This window comes from Chelon labrosus (assembly GCF_963514085.1).
Source record: "Chelon labrosus genome assembly, chromosome: 20".
In the NCBI taxonomy this organism is placed as follows: domain Eukaryota; kingdom Metazoa; phylum Chordata; class Actinopteri; order Mugiliformes; family Mugilidae; genus Chelon; species Chelon labrosus.
This window is the reverse complement of record NC_140353.1, coordinates 12,150,267-12,175,984: the sequence shown is the minus strand read 5'-3', so window position 1 is coordinate 12,175,984 and position 25,718 is coordinate 12,150,267. Positions and strand designations below refer to the sequence as shown.

At 40.9% G+C, this 25,718-nt stretch overlaps 2 protein-coding genes across 3 annotated transcripts in view; both read left to right on the top strand.

Moving 5' to 3' along the window:
* Window positions 1–3,266, top strand: part of mboat2a (membrane bound O-acyltransferase domain containing 2a) — a 43,185-nt gene extending 39,919 nt beyond the window's left edge. The window contains exon 13 of the mRNA XM_084568996.1: window positions 120–3,266. Within this exon, the coding sequence (XP_084425122.1) occupies window positions 120–285 (166 nt within the window). The 3' untranslated portion in view covers window positions 286–3,266. The remainder of the gene's footprint in view (window positions 1–119) is intronic.
* Window positions 3,267–4,110: 844 nt separating this feature from the next.
* The window catches only part of kidins220a (kinase D-interacting substrate 220a), a 43,146-nt gene continuing 21,538 nt past the window's right edge, over window positions 4,111–25,718 (top strand). For both annotated transcript variants that reach the window (XM_084569370.1, XM_084569369.1), the window contains exons 1-23: window positions 4,111–4,238; window positions 8,024–8,183; window positions 9,423–9,521; window positions 10,200–10,298; window positions 11,502–11,600; window positions 11,899–11,997; window positions 12,160–12,258; window positions 13,227–13,424; window positions 13,579–13,677; window positions 14,025–14,123; window positions 14,246–14,344; window positions 14,479–14,656; window positions 14,791–14,955; window positions 15,063–15,242; window positions 16,459–16,624; window positions 16,751–16,902; window positions 17,771–17,871; window positions 18,101–18,286; window positions 18,460–18,600; window positions 19,581–19,818; window positions 19,960–20,051; window positions 23,235–23,379; window positions 23,827–23,989. In XM_084569370.1, coding sequence (XP_084425496.1) covers window positions 8,052–8,183; window positions 9,423–9,521; window positions 10,200–10,298; window positions 11,502–11,600; window positions 11,899–11,997; window positions 12,160–12,258; window positions 13,227–13,424; window positions 13,579–13,677; window positions 14,025–14,123; window positions 14,246–14,344; window positions 14,479–14,656; window positions 14,791–14,955; window positions 15,063–15,242; window positions 16,459–16,624; window positions 16,751–16,902; window positions 17,771–17,871; window positions 18,101–18,286; window positions 18,460–18,600; window positions 19,581–19,818; window positions 19,960–20,051; window positions 23,235–23,379; window positions 23,827–23,989 — 3,029 coding nt within the window. In that variant the 5' untranslated portion in view covers window positions 4,111–4,238; window positions 8,024–8,051. The remainder of the gene's footprint in view (window positions 4,239–8,023; window positions 8,184–9,422; window positions 9,522–10,199; window positions 10,299–11,501; window positions 11,601–11,898; window positions 11,998–12,159; window positions 12,259–13,226; window positions 13,425–13,578; window positions 13,678–14,024; window positions 14,124–14,245; window positions 14,345–14,478; window positions 14,657–14,790; window positions 14,956–15,062; window positions 15,243–16,458; window positions 16,625–16,750; window positions 16,903–17,770; window positions 17,872–18,100; window positions 18,287–18,459; window positions 18,601–19,580; window positions 19,819–19,959; window positions 20,052–23,234; window positions 23,380–23,826; window positions 23,990–25,718) is intronic.

Here is a 25,718-nt window from a genome sequence, read left to right as displayed (position 1 = left end):
TATGAGTCTGGACAGGCATAAATAGACATACAGTAAACTACAGCTCAACCACTTCTTGCTTTTTTTATTTTCTTAAAATAAACTCTTCAGGTAATTCTTTGTTTTGGATGTCTCCGCAGGTCTTGGTACTTCTGCTTACACATTCTGTGTTTACTGGTGGTGCTGGCCCTACCTGTCAAATCGAGACGCCGGCAGGCCAAAGAACAGCAGGATGGCGCACAGGACAAGCAGCCAGATCACAACAGCACAGACAACAACTGCAACCAGAAAGACAAGACCTCGTGAGGTCCGTGGCGACGACGCACGGTCCCATCAGCAGCAGAAACACTGACACAAACTAGAAAACACTGGGAGCTGGAGTGTGTCGAGTCTGTTTACCTGACAAAGAACCAAATATCTCTGAGAATCCTACGAGACGGAAAACACAAGTCAACGTCCTGTCAAAAGCTTCCAGCAGCGAGGAAAACAGCAATCACACTTCTGACACGGATAAGAGACCAAGATGAAGAAATGGCCACGGTTTAGACTAACGAGCGATAGCGATTACAATTACTTTAGTGAAAAAGAAGACTTCCAAGCTGCCTTAAACCCTCTATGTACTCTGCAGGTGAAACAACATGAGTGGAAGTGCGGTATGTGGAGGGTTTTTGTCATTGTCTGGATACAAGCCTCTGTTAGGTGGCGACAGAAAACGTGTACATGTAAAAGAAACATAACTCTATCATCAGCTGCCAATTTCAAACAGGCCTTAGGATCCTCAAAAAAAATATTGTTTTGATTTCTATGTCTTTTTTAAAAGTCTTTTCTTCGAGAAGAGTTCACGTTGTACGAGTTTTGTATTTAGATGTTTGTGACAACACTATTGGAAATCCATTGTTGATGCTTTATTTTTTCTGGGGTGATTTGGAATACAGATCTCGTCCGTCTCCAGCATTGGAACAGACTAAAAGAGGCACTCACAAGTTACTAAATGGATTTCTGTTCCTTTTTATATTTCTCCATATCTGCTGCTTGTTTTCTCGAAAAAACACGACTCATCAGACAAACGTGCGTTACAAAGGGAGTTTGTGTACCCTCCTGTGATTTAGTTTTTCTTTAAGGATTTTTGACATTTGAGTTCAGGCTTCTCTTCTTCTTGTTTTTTTAATCTGCTCACACATGAAAGGTTTCTTCTGTGTTCAAACATATTGCATCTGTAATATGAGTTTCCAAAATGATTTAATAATTAATAAAAGTCCTTAATAATAGTTCGGGAAAGACAGTGGATTATTTAAATTTTTTATTTTTTTGTTTGTTTTGTTTTTAATACTTGTGAAGTTGAAGTAGTTGTCTTAAATCCTACTAACGCAACAGAAGTACAATTCGATCTCTACATCGGCATGTGATTTTAATTGTCATAAGATTTTGTAGCCACAACTATTAAAAACCAGCTGAATGTAAGACAAATTGACGCACAGTGCGTAAGAGCACGTATACAGGCTACAGATTGCGTAAGTGCACAATTTGCATTTGTCTGTGAGGAAATCCAACACAGTTATTTAATTAATAGTGATATTGTACAAAAGTCAAAGACATAGGCCAGCGGTTGTGGTAAATGGTCTTATTCCATATTGTGTGCACTTAATGTTAGATTAGGGGATGTTTCAGGGTGCATTTACTGTAGGTGTAAAAGACACTGGTTCCTCATGGTGTTTTGTTTCATCCATGGCTTGCCTTAAGCCTTTCAAATCATCCAGTTTGCTCTTTACAAAGTTCAAACAGCCACCGCCGGGATATGTTTTTTGGTAGAGAAAATGTGTTTCAGATAGCCTAAAACACGCCTCACTAATGACACATCAGACATATTCCGGGGATCTTAAGCTCACGATATCATGACGCCCTTCATGCGAATCTCTCAGTAATTTTAGTTGAATTGGTGCATTTGTGTTGTATAAAATAATAACAAAGCAGCAGAGGTGAGCTTTGAGGCACTCTGTTGTGTTTTAAGACCTTCTAACACTTGCATTTCTTTGCCATAACTGTATGTGTACCAGTATTCATGTGTTGATGTGAACTATATCTGTAGCCTGGGCCGTGTGCAGGCGAGCGCGGGTCCGCCCAAGGGAAAGGGATGTCGTCCTGCAAACATAGCGATTATTGCACTGCATGGCCACCCGAACCAGCAGATCAATGCAAACCGGCTCCGTATGTCCAAAGTGCCAAATCATGAGCGGCGCATTTTGTTTTTGTGGGTATGCCTGCCTGTGTGTGTTTGTGTGTGCGCGTGCCTGTGTAACATAATGGTTATTTTTGTGTCAGAAGGAAAATTTATTGAAAGATTTGTATAACAGTACATTAAAATTCTGATTTATGTGGCAAAATAAAGAGAACTTATTTTTAAACGCTAAAATCATGTTTCAAGGTAAATGTTTTCTTCTAAAACTTTGTGTTAGATGTGGAACCACGAGGTAAAAACGATAAACACACCGTGTCCCTTAGAGTTACAATGCAACAAGGCACTGCATTATTACAGTTACAGTACAAAGCTACTGCTGATTATGTTGGTAAAAAATGCTTTAAAAGGAATTGTGCTTACAATAACAGCAGTTCAATAGAAGATTCAGTGGAGGACATTAGTCACAGCAGGATTATTACCAGTGTGGATAATACGGTTATGATGGTTAAACTCCATTTAGCTGCTTCACTTTCAGGGTCCAGGCATGTTCATGGGACACTTTGGTAGAACAAAACCTCTATATTGTGACCTCTATACTGGTCAGCTGATATTATCGGCCAATATTGGCTCATTTATCAGTATCTGCAAACACGTTAAACAATAATCTTAGCAACTAGTTAACAACAGTGTAAGTTGCTATTATTTTTTTGTGAAACAAATGATTTTCCCTTTTCAGTATACAGTATCTGCAACGTAGTTCTGTCCTTATCAGCTATCACGTCACTGAGGCTTTTCACATCAGTTATGCTTTTTTAGCAACGTAGCTAGCCAGCTATAGTTTGACAGAAGAATATCTGCCAGTATATCAATATTTGTAACTTATAATGATTGTATCGCCACCCAAAATCCAGTATTGGTCAGGCTCTAATCGCCAAAGCTGGTCAAAGGCAAAACTGTCAATTACAGGAACAATTAAATTTTTTATTTTTATTTTTTTGCATAAGCCAAATAAAAAATATTCATGTCATGTCGATGTTGTATTTTCTGTTATTAGATGATTAACACTTATGCAATATGTGAAAGCAGCTGTGGTGGAAGACGTATTCAGATCCTTTACTTAGTAAGTAAAGATGCGTGGGTAATGCCAACAAAATAAAATACACGAAAATAGGCTCTGTCATTATTTTGTTATGTGTTATATGGATTATTGGATTATTATTATTGTTGCATTAACATGCGAGCAGCATTTAATTATTGTGTCTGGCTGATTTAGAGCTGATTTTACTCATTATATTCTGTATTCTGTCAGCAATATTTCCCTCTGAAAGCACTTTGTGCTTAAGTACAGAAAGCTAGTTAAAAATCATTATTTAGTTACTTTAAACCACTGGTAAGCAGCACTATTAAACCTGGTGGTCATTTGAGCTACTTTATTTACTACCGACTAGTTGCATATCACATATGACCATTATAAGTATTAAAAATAGGTGTTTAATTAATTCAGTGGACTTAAAACACACACACACTAAGAAATTTTTTTTAAAAAGACTTAATTGATCTAAAGGTAAAATGTAGATGCAGTGGGAAGAAAAGACAATGTATAAAAAATGCAGGTTAGATGAAAATATAATTTTTTTTTTTTTTAAATGATATAAAATGAAGAATATATCAAGAGTAGAAACCATGTTTATAGTCGTTGTACCAAATTCATGTTATTAAATGAAGTTAAACGAGAAATATGTGAAATTCCTGAGATACAAATAGATATACTGTAAGTATTTATTTTATTTTTTTATTTTATCTTTTTACTGCAGGTGTTCAAAGTAATCCTGTGTCACTTGAAGCCCCCTTGTTTTTTTATCAAAGCGGGGGAGGGCTGGTTATCTGACCGCTACTCGCCACATGTTACGCCGCTGTAAGAGGGATAGTAGGAGGCGGAGCTTCACTGCCTTTACTGTAGCTGGCTGGAGGCAGCAGGTTAACGTCTAAACAAACACACTATGACTTAAAAAAAAAGGCATTTATGACTGAGTTCTTCGGACCGGAATCAAAATACAGACGAGTACAGATCAGCCCAGCTTTGGTGAGTCGATTCCAAGATGTGAAGTTAACTTTTTTTTAGCTTTTACAGGTGATACAATTGACCTGTTGGGAGAGTTAGCATTAGCTAGCATGTTTAGCCGTTGGGAGTTCGGCTAGCTTGTGTTTTGCAGTCGCTTCACAGTGGTAGCACCGAAACACGGGAAGTCACTGTGTTTTTAACTCCCCCAGTCAAACGCTTCCGTTTACCGCACACCAGAACAATATGCTTGTTTTAATTTCTCACGACGCGATATTTGTTCGTGTCATACAGATGTTTACCTTTGACTGACAACCCGAAGACAGTCTTTTTTTTAAAGTTACTAATGCGGACAGGAAACGGTATATATTTTCGCAGTGTGTTGGTTGACATTATATTGACACTGTATCCTGTTTTTGTGACTTTCTTTCCAAGCAGAAGTTTGACTCACTTCCCAGACTAAAGCACTGACGGAAATATGGCAGTTCCTGATTTTTATTATTTGGTGTTTTCCAGTCAACCCCATTAAACCTGTGTTTTTTAAAACGGATTCTGGTATGTATCAGGGAACTGAATCCTAAGCAGTTTTTAGACCCACATGACAAGCCATGAAGAGCTGACTGGTTAAATTTAGAGATCATATCCAATGTTGCCTGGTCAGTTCACTACCTCCATTTGACTGTGTTCAGATAACACTGCAGCTGACAAGGGGTTTATTTGAATTTCTATGATGGTGTCTAGTATTTTTACATAAATACCGAACCGTAAAAGTAGATATGAGTGATTCTGACTGTGTTCATTAGGTACAGTAGGAAAAACAAATGCATTATAATATAACAGTCCTGCACTAAATCCCCCTTCATTACTTTTATAATGTTCAGTTTATGTTGAAACTGCGGTAATTCAGCTGTATGATCATGTTGGAGGGTGTAGTTTGTGGTGCTGCTGATGCGTCTTTGTTATATGGCCTAGCCCTTTTACGAAAATGGGGTTGCCAGACTAATACAAACACGTGTCAGTGTGCACCACAATACAGTTTAACAGTATACTAGAAACCACAGCCTCCAAAATAAACACGCAGTTGAGTCAATAGCTCTCTTAGTTGTTTAATTTGAATGCTGAATACCACGTATCCCCCATGAAGCTGAAGATTTAGTGCAGGACTCTTACATTATAAATGCATTTATTTTCATTAGTGTACCTAATGAACTTGCAAATGCTGTGTATGCGTTTGTTTTGGTGCTCCAGTGTGAATTAGACTGCAAGTCATGATTATTTAAATAACTAAAATCATGGCTTTTGTCCAAGCAACAAAAAAATACACAGATATATTTACAATTAAGGTAAAGATGAAAATCATCACATTTGAGAAGGTTTAACCAGAATATCTTGATAATTATGAACTGTTAATGGTTTTTAGCTCCTGTTTGGCTCCGTCTACTAATGCCTTTCCATCTTTAGAGCATTAATAAGTCTCACTGAAGTAGTGTGGTTATTTATATGCGTTGTAAGATTTTTAATTTGAAAGATTGTGATATTTATTAGGTTTTTGTCGACATTTAAGGTCATTGTAAACGCTGGATATTCCAACGCTGGCTTAGTTTCATGTTTTTTTACGGTCATTTAAAAGCTGTGCTAATCTGCCAGCATCCGCTTCCATTAATCTCAACCAAATGTTACTTCATTGCACTGCTCATAAAATTAAAATCGTACAAATTTGCGCTGACATCTTAATTGCCCTCATCATCCCTTTTATCTGTGTCTCTTGGTGCCGAGCCAGTCCATGTAATGAATGAAAATCTGGTCGCGTGCGTCCATTGTGTCGGGAAGAGATGGGCGTAGGCCGGCCCCCCTCATCTAATATTCAGCTTTTAGTAAAAGGGGGGATGCTGAGCGTCAGCCCGGCAGTGCTTGTTGATACTCTGTGCTGTTTGACTGGGCAAGGAATCAGTATTGGTGTTGTAGTTTCATCCTACATTAAGGTAAGAGTTTGTTCTCTTAACCTTTTTTTATTGGTATGGTACTTTAATCGTTTGTTTTTGCCGTTTTTAGTAGTGCTTTTTTTTTTGTTTGTTTCTGGGAGTGTGTTTTGTGGAATAGATGTGTGTGAGCTCCAGTCTGATCACAGCTCAACAGGGAGGGAGCTAAATCTTTACTGATTGGCTCTTGTGAGGTGTAATCGTCCACCCATTGTCCTGAGAGACAAGAAGCTGAGGAGGGTGTGTCAACAGGCTCCCACTGCCGTCACTGGAAACAAAGGATTTATCTTTTCACTTATGTGTGACACTGCCTGGTAGCAGAGAGAACAGGTAGCAGGTCATCCCCGACGGAAAAGAAACGGCGTCACACTTATATAAAAACATAAATACAGAAAGACTGTGCAGACATTGATTATGTTCCTCTGAATTCGACTGAACTGTCGGGCCTTTGTACCGACAGCGCTGACAGGCATGTGACATTTAAGCGTTTATCGACCTGGGCCTGAGCAGCTTGGCTCGAGGATTATGGCGAAATATTGAGCAGCGTGTTTGGAAGTTGTTATGTGAAACCCATCGCCAAGGCAACTTGCAGGCAACGAATGCAGCCCATTAATTCTGAGTTACTGAGGCAGGAAGTGAGTCTGACTGTGATGGAAGAGCCCAACTTGATGAATCATTAATGAGCTTTTTATCGATCGGTGAATCCCTAATGCAACAAAAGAACCCCATATTCGAGGGGTTTTCTCATATTCGCTTGTATAATAAGTTTAATATAAGATAGGTGCTGGCTTTTTGAATTATTATTCTAAAGAGGAAAGTAGTAAATGGAAAAAGAGAAATCTTGACCCACTAGCTGAGGTAAAAATGGTTTAAAAACGAGTGTCTTTGCCTGGGTTGATGATAATTCCTGAGAACGGTACCGTCTAATTTTAGATAATCTCCTTGAAAGGGGTTGTGAGCATTGATTTTTCAGAAGCATGCAATTGCCTTTTTGTGTCTTGCTGCTTTTTTTTTCCAAATCAATGCAAAGCAGTTTCAGTAAAATAGTTTGCTGTGTGTCTACTGTACTTTAATCTGAACTCTGCTCCTCGCTTGCGTACACAAGTTTATCCAATTTCAGGCCGTGGAAGAGGGTGGAGCAGAGGCCGGCCTTGATATAATTGGAACACACAGTCCGGTGCACCTATTGTCTGATTCGTTGTTATATCAAAAGAAAGTTTAAAGGCTATTGTTTGTCTTCATTGGTATTTGATGACATAGATTATCTTGGGTCTGCCTTCATTATACTGAGTACTTAATGTTTTCAGCATGAGCAGACAGAAGGAACTAAACTGAGCAGAGCTTGTTAGCTCCTGTGTAATGAGCATGCTCGGGTTATTGTCCTGTAAGCATACTTTTAGTAAAAAACATATAACTGCCTCGAAAATACACACAGAAGCTTCAGGATCTGACAAACTCCCTCATAGGAACAATGCATAAATGGAAATCCACACAAACACAGTAAAATCAAAGCTAAGTCTTTGTTTATTCATTAGCACTACACCCTATTTGTGTGGTGTTCATGGCTTCGCTGCTACTTCCTCAACAAACAACTAGCCTCTGTTTTTGTCTGACTGTGTTTAGTGCGTGTGAGTTGGATTTAGGCTGCTCTGGTTTATTCCACAGCATCCCTTCAAACGTACACCACACCCCGCTCCTGACCATGACTTGAACCTCTCTGTTCGTCTCCGAGTAGTGTCACACATTTAGCCGCTCGGGCTAGATAGATATTAACTGCTGTTCTTCGCTCGCTGCGAAAGCTAATCTGCTTTTCTTTTTTTCGCTCTGCAGTGGCGTACAGGTGGTTAGCAGCCCCGCCATGGATACCACCACGTCCCTGAAGATGACCTCTCTGGCCGTCCAGAGTCTGTTCAGCTACGTGGAGGAGGAGAACCTGGCTGCCATCAAAGCACATTTGGACAAGTTCAAAGATGTGGACAGCAGGAGCGATGTGAGTCAGCCGTATCACAGCACCCCCTCTTTCAGGGAGGACTGTGCAGTAATAAACCATTTACAGGACGAGTTTTGAGTTGCATGTGGTAATGTGATGTTAAATGTGATACCTGTATTTACAACGTGCACATATTAAAGGATTATGTCAGTGATAATACGCTATGTTATCAACAAAATACCACAGTGACCTGATCCTACCAACAAGTATTTTCTACGCAGCCAAAGCCGGATTAGTCATTTTTGTTTCTTTGTGACATACTGTGCCAACTAGATTTTATATTTTTTTAGATTTTTATTTTTGCACAGTTTAAAAGAAAAAAATACAAGATTGACAAAGAATAAAAAAAGTAACACACAGTGCAGGAAGAAGCAGAAAGCCTAATGGGCTTATTTGAAGCCTCTACCTAAGTAATGTTAAAATTTTACAATATTTAAAAGAGAACACAAAATTATCATACAAAAAAAACAAACAAACAAACATTTCACATAAAAACAAAAAATGTGAGTGTGTGATGTGTGCGATGTGTATGTATGTGTGTGTCTCCATGAGGGAAATATTGGTTTATACCCCTAAATTATTGATTCCTTGAGCATAAGTGAGTCAAAGATAAAACACAGAGACATGAACAACAACATATGAAGAAAAGCAAATTACAAAACAACCGTTAAATAATCTTTTAAGTGTCTTTTATAGAGTTTTATAGAGGAACTAAGACCCATAAAACTATTAAAAAGCGTAAATGAGCTACGTCAATGACGTGGGTGACTTTTTCTGTTATTTAAATCTTTGTCCGTATAGGCACTATTTCCACACACATGCTCTGGCTGCTGTAAATACTCACTTAGAGCATAAAATCCTTGGAAATAGTCCCAAGCTATATGTATTATTTGCTCAAAGGATTTAGTTTGGATACATTTGAGTAGCATTTGCCAAAAACTACATTGCATAGCTGTTTTTTTGCAGTTAATAATATCAAATAATGGGGCCTCAGACGAACTGAAGCCTGGAAAGAGACATTTTTAATTCCAATGAGATTTGCTGAAATATAGAATACATTGCACTCATTTTCTTTATCTAACCATTATTGGTTGATTGGAGTTAAATCATCAAATAGTGTTACTGCCTGTCTGTGAGTTCTCAGAGCGTTAAAGAGATTAATTGCCTGATTAATTGGCGTGTTGGTGTGCTGAAAATCCTTATCTCTGTTTCGCTGTATTCCCTGTCTCCTTGTTTCAGAATGGACAGACTCCCCTGATGGTGGCGGCAGAGCAGGGCAATCTGGAGATAGCACAAGAGCTAATTAGGAGAGGAGCCAACGTTAACTTGGACGATATTGTGAGTGTACAAATGCGCACACAACACGTAACATCTCAAACTGCAGCACATGTGCCGAAGTGGAGGCACAGGTGGAAAACAACGCGGTCGTTTTAACCACATCGTCCACTTGACATGGAGGACGTAACTTGTGGCTTCCATGTTCCATCTTGCTGAACTCACCACACTCACGCTTAGTCCTCAGCTGTTATGAGCCATAATGACCGATCATTACGCACTCTTACCTTCGCTCTTTTGACTAAATGACAGGATCCACTCACTAGCCAACACCCTGTGTCTTCAGTAGCCATCACCCTCTTACACGCACACACTCATGCATGCATGCACCCTCCTACTTAGGCGCACGCATGCAGGCTCGCACACCTCTCATTAACATCTCACGTACATGTAACCTGCTATTACGCATCGCACACTTAAACTTGAGCTTACTGGCAGATGTAGAGAGGGGAACCACTACGTACAGTACTGTCACTGTTTCTTCTCACGCGCCGTTCTCTGACGCCCTCAACTTTCAATGCGACACCGTGTTCCCACGAGCACCTGGTATGACCAGCTGGTAGGTATGGCGCTTTCACCGTCCCCGGCCGCCCCATGTGTGGCTCTGACAGACGCTCTGTCGATTGGATTTGGAGTGTGATGGGAGTTCTCACGGTAACAGGTTGTCTCCTCTGCGTGCAGGACTGCTGGACTGCCTTGATCTCGGCAGCTAAGGAGGGACACATTGAGGTGGTGAGGGAACTGCTGGAGAACAATGCTAACCTTGAACACAGGGACATGGTGAGAATATAGAGTTACACGAAAGTGTTTCTTATTTTTAAATCGCCTTTTAATGCAAAATTCATGTTTTATAAATGAAAACATTTTTTCTAACACACAGCTCTCTAACTGACACACTGCAATAATAAGGGATAGTATTTTTTTTGTCATACATTTACATGGTTGTCATCATTTAAGTCCAAAAATAAAGAATTAGAAGTTGACTTGACTCGACCCGGTGGTCACGTGGATGGACACTGGGCTCAACACCCCTGATTTAAGGGCCAGTAAATGTTGTTTCAGTCAATACTACCTATTACCACATAAATAGAAAAGAAATATTGTGTACTCTCATTATCAAAATTACTTGAAAATGCATATCTTTCAGAAGAAAACACGAGTTTAACAACATAAACCCATAAGACATCATGTCAGTCATATGAATGAAGTTCAGAAGTTTAAATGTCTTCATTTCTATTCGATGTGATGGCCCCAGTGCTGGTTTGAACAGGATTATCCATTAGCTTGGGAATGGACGTAAAATGAAATTACTTTCAGTGCAATGGCTCCTCTCTGGTTGTAATCCCATTTACTGAGCTCTGGTTGTCTCTGCACGGGGGCACTGATATGATTTAGTCATTTTATCCGGACATGTCGGAGGCGGGCAGCCGTTCATATCCAAACCATAGCAATTTTTCTTTGAATTTCTGAGACTAATGGATGAGATATACATGTATTTATTACATGTGACTGAATACCTCAAGAAGGAGTGTATGTTTCCAGTTTTAGAAAAATAATAATAATTACATTCGTAATGAATCATAGGCAGAAGCGAATATATTTTCAATCCTTAGCCTCTGTGACTTTTGACTTTGTGGCAGAGAGTCAAGACATCAAATGACTCACTGCCATCCAGGGTGTGTCTACAGTAAGCTGTACAGTGAGAGATCCCAGTAGGATTATAATGAATCACACTGTGTGATACACTGTGTGATACTGCACACTCACTGGAAAGAGTGTCACCATTTCCGTAAATAGCACATTTTCCAGCCACTAAATCTGCCTGGATTTAAACCATTTTGTGCCACTGTTGTTACCCATGCATGTTATTATGATAAAAGCATACCTGTATTTATAGGCACTAAATATAATATACATACATTGTATGTTAACTGTTAAACACTCCACAAATTTAACTGTGTTTTCAATGTGTTTTCTACTTAGGGAGGTTGGACTTCTCTCATGTGGGCAGCGTACAAGGGTCGTACGGATGTGGCCGAGCTGCTTTTAGAAAAGGGAGCAAACCCTAACATCACTGGACAGGTACTGAGACCGAGGAAACATTACAACATCTTGTTTAATTTGAATTCTTTATACGTCTATTTTATGACTTAAAGTAAATATTATATACTCCATGTACAGATGAATGTCACAGGTAAGTTGTAACTTGAGAGTATCAAAAATGTACGCACAGTCCTTCTCTACACCTGCACAGTTAAATTCCCATCATTTGCTGTTTCAGTCATGTGGGGTTGGCTTAAGGCGTTTGTATAACCGCAGGCCGGACGCTGATCATTAGTTACTAACAGTGTGACTTCACCGCTGTCTTTTGCCCCAACAGTACAGCGTCTACCCCATTATCTGGGCAGCAGGTCGAGGCCATGCAGAGATTGTCCACCTCCTGCTGCAGCACGGAGCCAAGGTCAACTGCTCAGACAAGGTAACTACATACAGACCTATGTTCGTCACTTACTTGTTTATAATCACACAGAATTCAGTTTCCTCCTTTATTTATTATCCCTACTTCATAATTATAAAACGTCCTTGGGGAGTTGATGAATTGTGTCTTGTCACTCATCTCTGATGTATTTCTCCTTTGCAGTATGGCACCACTCCTTTGATCTGGGCCGCCAGGAAGGGCCACTATGAGAGCGTGATGCACCTTTTGGCCAATGGAGCTGATGTAGACCAGGAAGGAGCGGTAAGTTGCATTTAATCTCCAAGATCCAATGTTTTCATGCTTTATTTTATGTTATTCTGCCTTAAAGTGGTATCAGGGGAAGTTGTATTTGAGCTAGTTTATAAGTACAAGAGCACAACATCGGACCCCATACTGGCATTGTATGTCAGTGCATCCCATGACCATCTTTTATGCAATCCATCATACTGAAAGGATTTTATCTGAAGTAAAAGTCATATTAAATATGTGTAGAAGTGATACAGTAATATCATAAATGCAGTTATCCTCACCAGAAGGTTTTCATGCATTTCATTTCTTTTGTGTACCTCTGAGCATGTGACAAGTGTGGGTGAAAATTGGCTATCCGTTATGAAGTAAGGTGTAAGTGGGTGTATTTCCTATTTCATATGGTGTGGAGATGTTCCCTAACATGTCAGATGATACCATACAATGCTTACAACAACTACAACTTTTAATAATAATACGAAGGCAATTGTTTTATGTTTTTTGAAAAGCTTTTGAAATCGGGAATTATGTGTAATACAGAGCGCTGATAAGTGCCATCAACACATTAGTAAAGCACAGTCTTAAATAACTGATTACACCAGTGATGGATGGAACGCATCTGCGCTCCTTCGAGTCATGTTGCATCTGTGCCGACACAAACTGAATGATTAGTTTGTTTCACACAAAGCATCAATAATCTGAAGAAACTGTGGCGGCTAATGTTGCAGAGCAGTTAATTTACACGTGATTAGGAGACTCTAGTGTCTGTAAAATGTATGAATTATTGGACTCTCTAAACAAGATTTAAATATTAACTTGTCACAAGCCTGTAGCGTCTCCCAGAGCTGCTTGTTTTTCTGAAGGATTATCTTCATTGGTTATTGAGCATTCGTCATTTGAACATGTATACGCAAACACTTCACGCATCTAGTCAAGTCACGGGAAACAGATGTGTAAAAGTGTGTCTTTCTCTGTTATTACAGAACTCGATGACGGCTCTAATTGTGGCGGTGAAAGGTGGCTACACTGAGGTCGTCAAGGACCTGCTGAAGAGGAACCCAAATGTTAACATGACAGACAAGGATGGCAACACAGCCCTCGCCATCGCTGCCAAGGAAGGTCACACAGAGATTGTGCAGGACCTGCTTGACGCCGGCACCTATGTCAATATTCCAGACAGGGTGAGGCACACTAGCACATACACATTGTTATCAGCCCGCTGTTTCGACACCAACAGCTTGTTATAAAGTGATATGAAATACAGTGTGATTCAAATACAATTAATGCCTCTCTGTCTGATTTGCCCTTGTTCCTGTCTTTCCTCGTCTCTTTCAGAGCGGGGAAACCATGCTGATTGGAGCTGTGAGAGGAGGTCATGTGGAGATAGTGCGAGCGCTGCTGAACAAATACGCTGATATTGACGTCAGGGGCCAGGTAGGAGCTCCTCTCCCACTGTCTCCGCTGCCTTATTGATGTTCACAAGCAGCCAGGAGCCCTTCTCGTGTTCTGTGAAATGTCACACGGTTGCTCAATGCTGTTTATTCACCCCTGTTGTTCCTTGGCAAAGTTAACTTTCATCCATGGGTTAGAAATACACAGAGATGTTATTGCCATATAAACACACCTTGACAGCCTGTACTGATGCCTGTTACTCACACGCACAGTGCAGAATAATATCCTGCTTTTATGGCTATACACACCAGTCCACATACCTTTATTAGATTTCAGTTTGTTTTTAAGATAAAAACGAGTCAATATTTACCTTGTCCTTTCTACACCAGGATGGAAAGACTGCCCTCTACTGGGCAGTGGAGAAAGGGAACGCCACCATGGTGAGAGACATCCTGCAGTGTAACCCTGACACAGAGAGCTGCACCAAGGTAGGAATACTTGCAGGCTTTATTATCCTTTGAATTTCTTGATTGTTGAAGCTAAAGAAATATGTATGAAAGGATGAAAATGACTTAAACTGAATTGAACGTTTGTGTTTGTTGTACTTTAGGACGGAGAGACCCCCCTTATCAAAGCCACAAAAATGCGAAACATAGATATAGTGGAACTGTTGCTGGATAAAGGGGCCAAGGTGTCTGCAGTGGACAAGGTACTGTTTAAAGCACAATAAAAAAAACTTATCATAACTATATTTGGTTTTATTGACCTGGAGGTTCGATTCTTGTTTGAGTTTTTACTTTCCCAATGTGCACCAGTGAGTCAGTTCTGTTTTTATGGTCACAGAAAGGAGACACTCCACTCCACATAGCCATCCGCGGGAGAAGCCGAAAGTTAGCTGAACTGCTGCTGAGAAACCCTAAAGATGGCCGCCTGCTGTACCGCCCCAACAAAGCTGGAGAGACGCCGTACAACATTGACTGCACCCACCAGAAAAGCATCCTGACGCAGATATTTGGAGCCAGTACGACCCATTTCTACTTTTAATTCAGAACGTGAAGTGTAAAAAAAAATAAAAAAAGCACGTAGATTTATATTTTAACATCTCCTCCACTGTTTGATCTTTTCTGTCTTAATATTGCTATCTTTCTCTCTCAGAGCACCTGTCCCCCTCTGAGTCAGATGGAGACATGTTGGGCTATGACCTATATAGCAGCGCTTTAGCAGACATCCTCAGTGAACCCACCATGCAGCCGCCTATCTGTGTTGGCCTGTACGCTCAGTGGGGCAGCGGCAAGTCTTTCCTTCTTAAGAAACTGGAGGGTAAGTAATCCCACAGCCTCTTACATGAAGATGAAAAGTACAGAAATGTCGAATTTAACTTTCTCGTTACGGTTACTCATGTTCTCTCTGCTTCTCTTCTCTGTCAGATGAGATGAAGACATTTGCGGGCCAGCAGATAGAGCCACTGTTCGAGTTCTCCTGGCTGGTGGTCTTCCTCACCCTGCTCCTCTGTGGATCACTGGCCCTTGTCCTGGGATTTACTACTGACGCCAAGTTGGCAATCGCCGTCTCTCTTAGCCTCCTCGCCCTGGTCTACATCTTTTTTGGTGAGGAGACAGACAAGCAGGAAATTGTATACGGAGTGTGGGAATATTCTGCTTTCATTTGACTTGTTTTATTGTGAGATGAGAGTAAAACGCCATCTTAGCAGGGGCCGCCCTTTGGATATCCAAGTATCCAAAAATATTTTCACCCCATTTAGTTTCCATGTGAATTTCATAAAATATTGCTATTCTGTCATAAGAGGTAGTTTCAAATGTATTATGGGTTCCTGTTGATATATTTCAAATTTTCTTGGAGTCAACAGACGTGACCAATTTAAGACGATGAAGTCTCCGTTTCAGTGCTGACTTCAAACTATACACCACTTTTTAAATCGTGTTGATAGGCCAAGTAAAACTCGCCATGGTTTTGCCTGAATATTGTCATCAGGTTTGGTGCGCGTTTAGTGCGGGAAGAAACAGTGAAAAGGAAAATGCGAGCAAGAGAGCGCTAGCCAGCTTCAAATGCATCATATCGACCAATCAGAAAATGATATGGCAATGGTTGCTAAGGATGACGGAAAAGTTGTGGAAGTGTTGTTGCATACAGTCTACGGAGTGACGTCAAAAGAGAGAAGCGAGTTTTGAGATTTGAGAAATTTGTCATGTTTAGACATCACTTATTGTGACGCCTGATAGTTTTGTAAATGGCTGTACAAAAAATGCCTGATGCATTTCCTGCATTTTAATATAAATAGTTTAGATTTGCATTTGCATTTAAGTTATAAAAATGGTTTGTTAAACATGTTTGTGGTTTTCACAATGAAAAATCGAACGTTTTCCTACTCGGATTTCATGTTTTTAGTGTGTTTTTAGGTCCAATGTGTTAATACAGTATGTCAAAATGAAAAAAAAAAAATCACACGTGAGGTTGTGCTGAAAAGAATGATGCCAAACAAGGCAAGTTAAACTGTTTTCAAGATTAAATATAAAGGTAAAACCAAAAGTTGTCAGTTATAAAGACCTCAGAGAGTTAGAAACAGGTCAGATAAACCGCAGTACTCATGAGGTCTCAAACCAAAGCCTTAACTGCATTGCTCACTAGAGGGTGCCATAATACAACTAATATGAAACCCTTAATTGAAGGTCTTAATGATTCTGAATGATTTCTGTTTACAAACAGAAATTAAATACACAGTCATGTCAAATATTCAAATGTAGGACCAGATAATAATATTATTTTTTAGCAATGTTGACCACGTTTGTCTTTTCCCATATCCAGTGTTGGTGTACTTCGGAAGCCGACGTGAGAGACAAAGCTGGAACTGGGCGTGGGTCATCAGCACCCGTCTGGCTCGTCAGATCGGTTACCTGGAGCTGCTGCTCAAACTGATGTTTGCCAATCCTCTCGAACTTCCTGAGCAGACCACCCGTGCCCTGCCTGTCAGGTGACAGTGATACTCTGACAGAAAAACACTCACTCTAGTCTCTACAGTCTACTGCAAGGATATTACAGTTTAAGAAATGTTGCACTGTTATTAGAAAACATTGTTTGTTTCTCACCCATTCTGCAGGTTCTTGTTCACGGATTATAATCGCCTGTCTAGTGTCGGAGGGGAGACCTCCATGGCTGAAATGGTTGCCACGCTGTCTGATGCTTGTGAGAGGGAGTTTGGATTCATGGCCACCAGGCTGTTCAGAGTTTTCAAGAATGATGAAATCAAAGGTGACATCACCGTCTTTGGTTTTATGTCAGTCGTGTAATGACCATTCAAGCAGTGCGCAAACTCACAATGAAAACTTTTATTAGACTATAAAGAATATTAGGTTAACAAATAGGGGCTTACATAACTTCCAACAACTTATAAACGTCTAACAGCAGCCTTCCAGGTGGTACCAGTGTAACAGCTGTCTTATGTACATTGTTGTTTGACGATTCAACAAAGTAAAATGTGTCCAAGTTTAATAATAAACTAAACAATGACCCTTAACCTGGATATTATTTTCTTTGGCTTGCATAAATGCAGCCCTGCGATAGACTGGTGACCTCTCCAGGGTGTACCCTGCCTCTCACCCAATGACAGCTGAGATAGGCTCCTGCTCTCCTGCGACCCTCCATTGGACTAGCGGTTACAGAAAATTAATTAATGCATAAATGCAAAATTAACAACAACTCTTGTGTTTCCATCACAAGCATTTTGCAGTGTTGTGTCACCACGCTAGATACCTTAACACAAACGACAGACAAATACGTGCAGTTTGAGTCAAATGTCTCTGGCTGATATATATTATTCTTCCTCTTCAAAGAGATGCAAAGCTAGACTAAACTGGTAGAGCTTAAATTAACACACAGGTCAAGACAAACATTAATGATTCATTACAATTCTAAGGTGTACATTCACTTATGCGTGTAAATACATGTCCAGCAAGACATACTGGTGGACACTCGAACAACAGTGCTGCCACTGAGCTGATAAGCCACCTAAAACCTACATCCTTCCACGCATAGTATTAATTTGTGCTAAACCCAGTGTAATGTTTTTGTTCTGTGCCCATTTTGTAATTTTAGTGTCTACCTTCCTCCAACACCACAGGTCAAAAATGGAAGAAAACATGCTGTGTTCCATCGTTTGTGTTGTTCGCCTTGACACTAGCCTGCCTGATCACTGGTATGGCACTGTTGGCTATCTTCAAGGTGAGTTGAATCCATATTAAATTTAAAATGATCTGTTTATTTAGTTTTCCATCCTGGATTCTTGATTTCTGTTCTCCAAGATTGTTATTTTTCCTGTTTAAAGACAGTGGACAAGCTGGAGACATTTTGAGTAGCAGTAGCTACAGTAAAAGGGAACATTCCCAGCTTTTGCATTTAATTTTTCTTAAATTTTGAAGTCTTCTAAACAGTTTTACTTTTGACTCCTCAGGTGGACCCTGATAATCTGACCGTTAATGCTGTGCTGATAGCCATGGCCAGCGTGGTTGGCCTGGCCTTACTGCTCAACTGTAGGACCTGGTGGCAGGTAGCCGACTCTGTCCTCTACTCTCAGAGGAAGCGTCTGCACAGTGCTGCCAACAACTTGCACAAGCTCAAGAGTGAAGGATTTATGAAGGTATAATAATGCGCTTTAGTAATTGTACCTAATAAAGGGTAAATTGATATCCTTCAACGTCCTGTTATCTTGGCTAATGGGACATTCCATTTGATTATGAAATTATGAAGTTGTACTTCCTAATCAGGTCCAATCCAGTTGCTTTGAGTAATGTTTTTTTCCTTGTCTCTCAGGTTTTGAAGCACGAAGTGGAGCTAATGTCAAAAATGGCCAAAACTATCGATGGCTTTACCCAAAACCAGACGCGTATGGCTGTTATCATCGATGGGCTAGATGCATGTGAACAGGACAAAGTGCTGCAGATGCTGGACACGGTGTGTGTGTTTGCATGCTCTTGAGAGTGGGTGTATAAATCATGAGAGCAGATAACAAGATAATGAAAGAAACTACCACTCAAGAAAATATTAAACCATGAGGCAGACAGTCTCAGAGCAGCTGCCATGTGGCCTTAACTTAACGTGAGTCTCACCTGTGCTCACGGAGCCAGCATATTTCTGTTGCAGTGCAGCCACCTTGGTGTTCCCAGCTGCCTCAGCTCACCTCCAAGTTTAGATTCTTCCTCCCAGCTGCTGTAATATAATTTCCTTTAGCCAAATGTTATTATTTGGTGAAGTAATCCCAGAGAAGATGGCAACCTCCTGTGTGCTAATGCAATCTTCTCATCTCTGCAAGCACCTCCCAGTCACTCTGAAACCATCGTCTGTTGAGAAAGATTCAGACAACACTCTGAAATCCATTTTTTGTGGGTTGCACATTCATCAGTTAGAAAATGTAATCCCTTTTTCTGCTCAGTCTGTGCACCTCTCCACCAGATAATGCGTGTTAAAGATGCAGACATCATGTGATGGCGCGTTTGTTGATGTCACTGACAGCTGCTTTAGGGACGGAGGTTCATCGTCCTACAGGGCGAGTCTGAGGGTGCTGGCCAGGGGTTAACAAACCATGAATGCTTGTAGCACAAATCGATGTCCTGTGACACTTGGACAATGTCCCTTAGTTAGCAGAGTGGAAATCCCCCAGCACCATGTGCTGTGGACAGTCTGCTCTCACAGGAGTCATTAAGTTTAAGTGCTACAGTTAACTACTGCCTCGATCTGTCAAGTTGTGGATTGATGACATTGTATACTGCCAGTTTTGACATTAAAACAGTAAACAAAGGGATGTGTTATGCTGAAAACTACTCGGGTTTTTCACGTGACTCAACTAGATCAAGTCATTTGTCACAGTAGGCTAAAAACAAAGCAAAAAATAAATGTCCCTTACACACTAATTTATGGTTCCTTTGTCATTCCAGATGAGGGTGCTTTTCTCCAAAGGCCCTTTTATCTCCATATTTGCCAGCGACCCCCATATTATCATCAAAGCTATCAACCAAAACCTCAACAGTGTGCTGAGAGACTCCAACATCAATGGACACGACTACATGAGAAACATTGTCCACCTGCCAGTATTCCTTAACAGCAGAGGACTCAGTACGGCCAAAAAGCTTTGCATGGCTACACCCACCAACGGAGAGGCAATGTCTGCAGAGGGTAAAAAGACAATACCTTTAACACAAATATAATGAGATCTGATTTTGGGACATTTTATAAACTCATGCGTTTTTTTTACAGCTAATAATTGGTAATACTTAAGTTATGTGACGCTCTTCTTCTTCTTTTGGCTTTCTCCAGGATGGCATGAAGACATGGACAGAAAGATGTCTCAGAGCAGCCTGGGTCAAGACCAGGGCAAGTTTGGCAGCAAGACCGCCCTAAACCGCAGGGTAACTCAGCTGTTTAAGTTAATCTGTGTATTACATATAATATTTTGTCAGGGTTTATAGGCTCAGTGGTTCCCGACCCAACCTTGTAACCTTTTAAAGCCCTGGTTTTGCAGGAATTGGCATTTTCATGCAGTGTGCAGTTTTATGCTTTTTCACCACTGTCATACATACAATTTGTGCCTTGACCCCTCCCACGGGCATCTGTACACCTGCATTTCTTGACAGACCGAAAGATTTGTAACTGCGAAAGAAGTCATAGCAAGTTGACTGATATTGCTCCCTAGTCCAAGAGCAAGAAAGACAGCTTAGCATCTGTCTTGCAGACTCTTACTTCAACCAAAAGCCAATCTGATATTTATCCTTGCCCAGCTACTTACTCAGTCCCTCTGTTTTTTTGTCTTCCCTTCTCAATGTCCCCTTTAGCGTCTTCATCAGCCATGAAATCTTGATTGAGAATACTGACTCAAGGTCTTCTTACCTAGCTAGCTGAGGACCAACAATGGTTGGGTGTGACGTAGTGTTGTAAACGGTTTCTCACCGGCCGAAGATGTTACCCGCTCACAGTGTAGCAGAGCATAGTGCCAGAACATGTGTGGGAGTGAACGAAGAGCTTTTCTCAGAATGATTTTGAAACTGCTCTTTTAATAGTTGCACAATGTTGCTTTAAGACAAAGGCAAATACTGGCACAATAAAAAGAGGAGAACCCTGGAGGTAGGCGTTTCAAAGATAGCTGAGGATGGAGTATGAGTTGTAGGTGGGAGAATGACATTAATTAGTCTCAGTAATAATAAATGGAAATCCAAGAGTAGCTTTATAGCCGGTCTAAGAGTCTAAAGTCTGTCAAGCACTATCAAAAACACCCTGAATAGACACAGATCACACCCAACTCTAGCCCATAACAGCCTAATCAAAAGGCAAACAATCATAAACTCGAGAAGCTTTTGATAAGACGACAACTGTTTCATTCCTACAGTTCTCCCATTTTCCAGAAATGTGCTCAGTAATAGTGCTAGCTGTCTTTGCATTAATGAGGCAAAAAGAAATTGCCTCAACAGGAAACACTGGGTCAGGTTGAGAAAGGCTGCCTGACTGCTCTCTGTGTCCAGCCTCCTCTCTGAAGGGTGTGTTCAGTACAGGCGTGGCGTTGGCAGGGATCGCAGAGGCCAGAGGACAGAAGGAGACACACATAGACAAAAAGAGAGAGGTGCTCGGTGTGCGGCCAAGGTTCCTGGTGTAATTGATGTAATGGCTGTTTATCCTTCCTGCTGCGTTGCCACAGCCTAATGACAAGGCCTAGCAGCAGTGGGTCCCTGTGACAAAACACTGGCACCAGGTCTGCTGGCAGGAGGCTAAGTGACTCTGCTGCTGTCGCTGATGCCTTCCTCCCTCCTGCGAGACCTTCCCACTGCCCCCCTCATTCCTTCCCGCCTTCCTGTCTTGTTTGTTTGTTTGACATTTGTTTGTACCTCTGGTTTATCTAGTACCCTCAATTATTGGTGTTGGCCCTTCTATTACGGGGCAGCATTCCCTCTTTATATGCCCTCTACTGCTAGCTAGCTCTTGGCAGGAGGGCCCTCTTTCTACAAGTGGAGATTAAAATGAGGGCAGGAGGGGAAGATGAATTAGTGCCTCTCCATTTTCTCACGGCTTCTGAAGTTGCGGATGACATTACGAGTATCTCGACATCTCATTTCTATTTATTTGGAATTAAACCAATCAAATCACCTTTAGAAACACTGAAATGCTGAACTTATTTCCCTTTACGACTACAAAACTAACCTACCTAACTACAAAAACATAAAAAATAAACCAATACAGCTATATAAGTGCTACAGCAAAATTCAATATATATGACATATCAGAAAGTCAGACACACAGGGGTTGACAGTTCAGTTCTGACTGAGTGGTGGCCATATGTTTCAGCTCTCTGAGAAAGAGGTCATGAGACTGGCGTTACAACTTCAAAGTCAACCAAAACCCTCGCCTTGGCTCATGACCATGGCAGCTGTCTGATATCATCACAGATGTTCTCCGGTAGATCTGTGTCAATAGCTCGACTGTGTGTCGTGACTTTTCAGCTTGGGAGAGTGGCTCTTTGGTTTCTTCTTTACAGTCACAGAGATTTGGTGTTATATATGTTTTTCTCTTTAAGAGAAAGAAGACTCTGTATACTCTGTCACATGTGCTGGCTTACCCCGACAGACTGCTATTAAGAAAGTTGTGGTGCTACTAATGGACCAAAATAATATACACAAATCAGGCATAACATTATGACCACTTGCCTAATATCGTGTAGGTCTCCCTTGTGCCTCCAAAACAGTTGTGACTCACTCACATGGTCTTCTGAGAGTGTCCTGTGGTGTCTGACAACAGGATGTTGTTAGTGGGGGTCCTGTGGGTTGAGGGGAGGGGGCTCTCTGGATCAGGCTTGTTCCAGTGCATCCCACAGACACTTCATCAGTTTGATCTAGTGAATTTGGAGGCCAGGTCAACACCTTGTCCTGTTTTTCATGTCTAAGTAACATCCACATGAATGCCAGGTCCAAAAGTTTCCCAGCTGTACACTGTGCTGTCACAAGATGGTCGGCGTTATTTACTTCTCCTGTCAGTGGTTTTAATGTTGTGACTGATTTGTGTATATGTTTAATTTATTATTGAATGAGAGCAAAGATGTTCATAAGAAAAGTGAATAGAGTGCAGGGGAAGTCCAGATTATGAGAACATGAGCCTCTATCCTCACATCTGCATGTATTCCTCAATCTAATCAAGCGTAAGGTCCTAAGATGTTGTGACCTGAGATCACATGGTGACCTTGAAATGTGTCTTCTCCTGTCTCGTGATGCATATATTGCACCAGTAACAGTCAGGTCCTAGTGTAACAACTTTTGTTTCTCTTGTTCTTTGACTTTAGGGATAAAACTTTAAAGACTTATAAGTCTGTGAACATTTTATTGTGGTGCTCTTAACTGACTGTGTCTATGTTGCTTTTGCAATACAGTTGTTATATTCACTCTCCTAATTTTATAAAAGTTGGACTAAATAAAGCCAATGTTAGCATTGCATTAAATTACTTAATGTGACCCTTCATGATTATAGTCTTGCTACTCTTGCTAGCTGGAAACGTTAAATCCAAACGTGTCAGATTTCCTTCCTCATGCTAATGTGAGTGTTTGTCTGTTAAGGACACCTACCGGCGTCGCCAGATGCAGAGGACCATCACTAGACAGATGTCCTTTGACCTGACCAAGCTGCTGGTGACCGAGGACTGGTTCTGTGACATCAGCCCACAGACGATGAGGAGGCTGCTCAACATTGTTTCTATCACAGGTAAAGATTAAACCACTGTGTGTGTTGTCGGGAAAATATTACTGGGAATGGAGGAGGAAAAAATACAACACGAAGCTCTGTTGGGACTTAATTGGAGATCAATAGAGGCTAACATGTGGCTGCAGGGGTGGAGGAATGCACCAAGCATTTAATAAAGGAGTGCATTTCCTTCCAAACTTCAAGACCCATTTAAATTAAAGATAAATCTAATTTACTGCAATGACATGATAAGAGACTGAGGATTAATGAATTACTGAATTTGACATGGGACAGACGTCTGAAAACCAGTTGCTTGTATGACAGTCGATATAAGCCTCTGTACGAACTAAATATGCTGCTACTTTGATCAATCTTGATGATGGAGAAATTAGTTTTCTTGTGCAGACAGGACTAATGATTAAACCAGTGACTTCTGCACAGCCTAATCCTCTCCATCACTGCTGACAGGTCGTCTGTTGCGGGCCAATCAGATCCTCTTCAACTGGGATCGCCTGGCGTCGTGGATCAACCTGACAGAAGAGTGGCCTTACAGGACTTCATGGATCATCCTGTTTCTGGAAGAGGCTGATGGAGTGTCTGACCAGGTCACTCTCAAGACCATCTATGAGAGGTACACAGATACAAACCCATACACAAACGCAGGCTTCTGTAATATCCTTGGTCCTTGTATTCATTTATTTCTTTATTTGTTATTGTCATCCTTTGTTATACTATATAGGTCAAAATTATTATTATCGTGGTTTAAATTAGTTCCATAAAAAATTGTAAAAACACCCAGCTTCTGTTAGAAAAACACTCTCTCCACTGAAGAGATCAACAAGCCAGAACTAGATTTTAGAGATGCACTCAATAAAGTATAATTTAGTTCCCTGTGAATTACTGATGTAAATAACTCTAACCAGCAGGGGGCAGTAGAGGATTTTGTTTTCCACGGGGGCAACATCACTGCACATTTAGTGCCAAAGGCTATGAGTAGCACACTAACTGGCAACTGACAGACAGATTTTGTAATGGATCATAATGTACAAGGCAAATGATGACTGGATTATTGCCTGGATTAGATTCACAAAAGGACGCTTTTCCATAAATCTTTACAAGAGAAAAGTTCCACTCAAATCTAATAAACTAATAAGGGGCAAAGTCTTGTGTGTGTGTGTATACAATATGAGCGTTCATCCCTGTGCCTGTGAGGTCACGAATGCTTTTAAGCGTGCTCACCGCAGACAGGAGGAGGAGACCGACAGAGGCCGAGTCGCTGGGTCTGGGTGCTGTTGTGCATCAGTCGCTGGCCTTTAAAGGTTGCACTCTGTCACAATACACTAGCACCCACAACTCCTGCGGCAGGGAAGTGTCACAGACAGTTACTGTCAGCTAGTCAGCCAGCTAGATTCAGCAGACAAGTCTCCATCCCCCACCTCAAACAGAAACCGCTTCCTCATTAGGCTTGGTTTTTGCTTTTTGGTTTATTAAAGGACATTAGCTACTACTTTTCATTCTTGTATGGTAGTTAAGTATTACTTAGGAAGTAAGGGTAGAAGGTATCATAATCTCTACTTTTCAAAATTTTTAAATGTCACTACATTTCTCTGGTGTTGCTCTTTGGCCCTGTTTGAATATAGTGGTCACCGTAAAGCAAATAATTATCATTGGAAAATAAACCAATGAAATAATAACAATTACGTTCCAGGGCAGCCATGAAGTTCTGCACGTTTCTACAAAAGGCCTAGATTCACGTGCCCTTACCACAGCATGGGATTGTACTTACACTGCTCATTATACTTAATATAGACATGATCTTGTTTTTGACCAACGGTCCTGTCTTTCGTTATCTTCCTCCTCACTGGGTGTCTTTCCAAATGGCTGCTCTGTTCCGCAGTGGCCATCGAAGAAGCTGCCTTAATGATGATGACAGGAAGCCTCGAACAGGCTAAACACAACGCCTTGCCTAGAGGCCTTATCTTTTGCACCAATCTTCCGCTGATAAGACTCAGGCCTCTGTCTGTGTATCCTTTTCTGTCTCTGCTCTTTTCTTCCTCTTTCTTATGATCTGAGGCTCTTTAGATCCCTTTTTAGTTCTGGATGAGTTAATCTGTCCTTTTGGCTTAGCGACGGCCGGGCACTTGACTGGCCTCTCTGAACCTCAGGGTCTTTCTCTGTCTGGTTGAGAAATAGAGAACTACTGCCCTTCGCTTTTCAGAAGTGCTTATGAATTTGCACATCACACATCTTATTTGGTATCGTAACTTTGACAAGTCTGCATTTTATAGTCAGCATCTATCGTATCTTTTTTAGATTTCTTTTACCGCAAGACCGAAATGGTTCACATGTGTTCTTTGTCT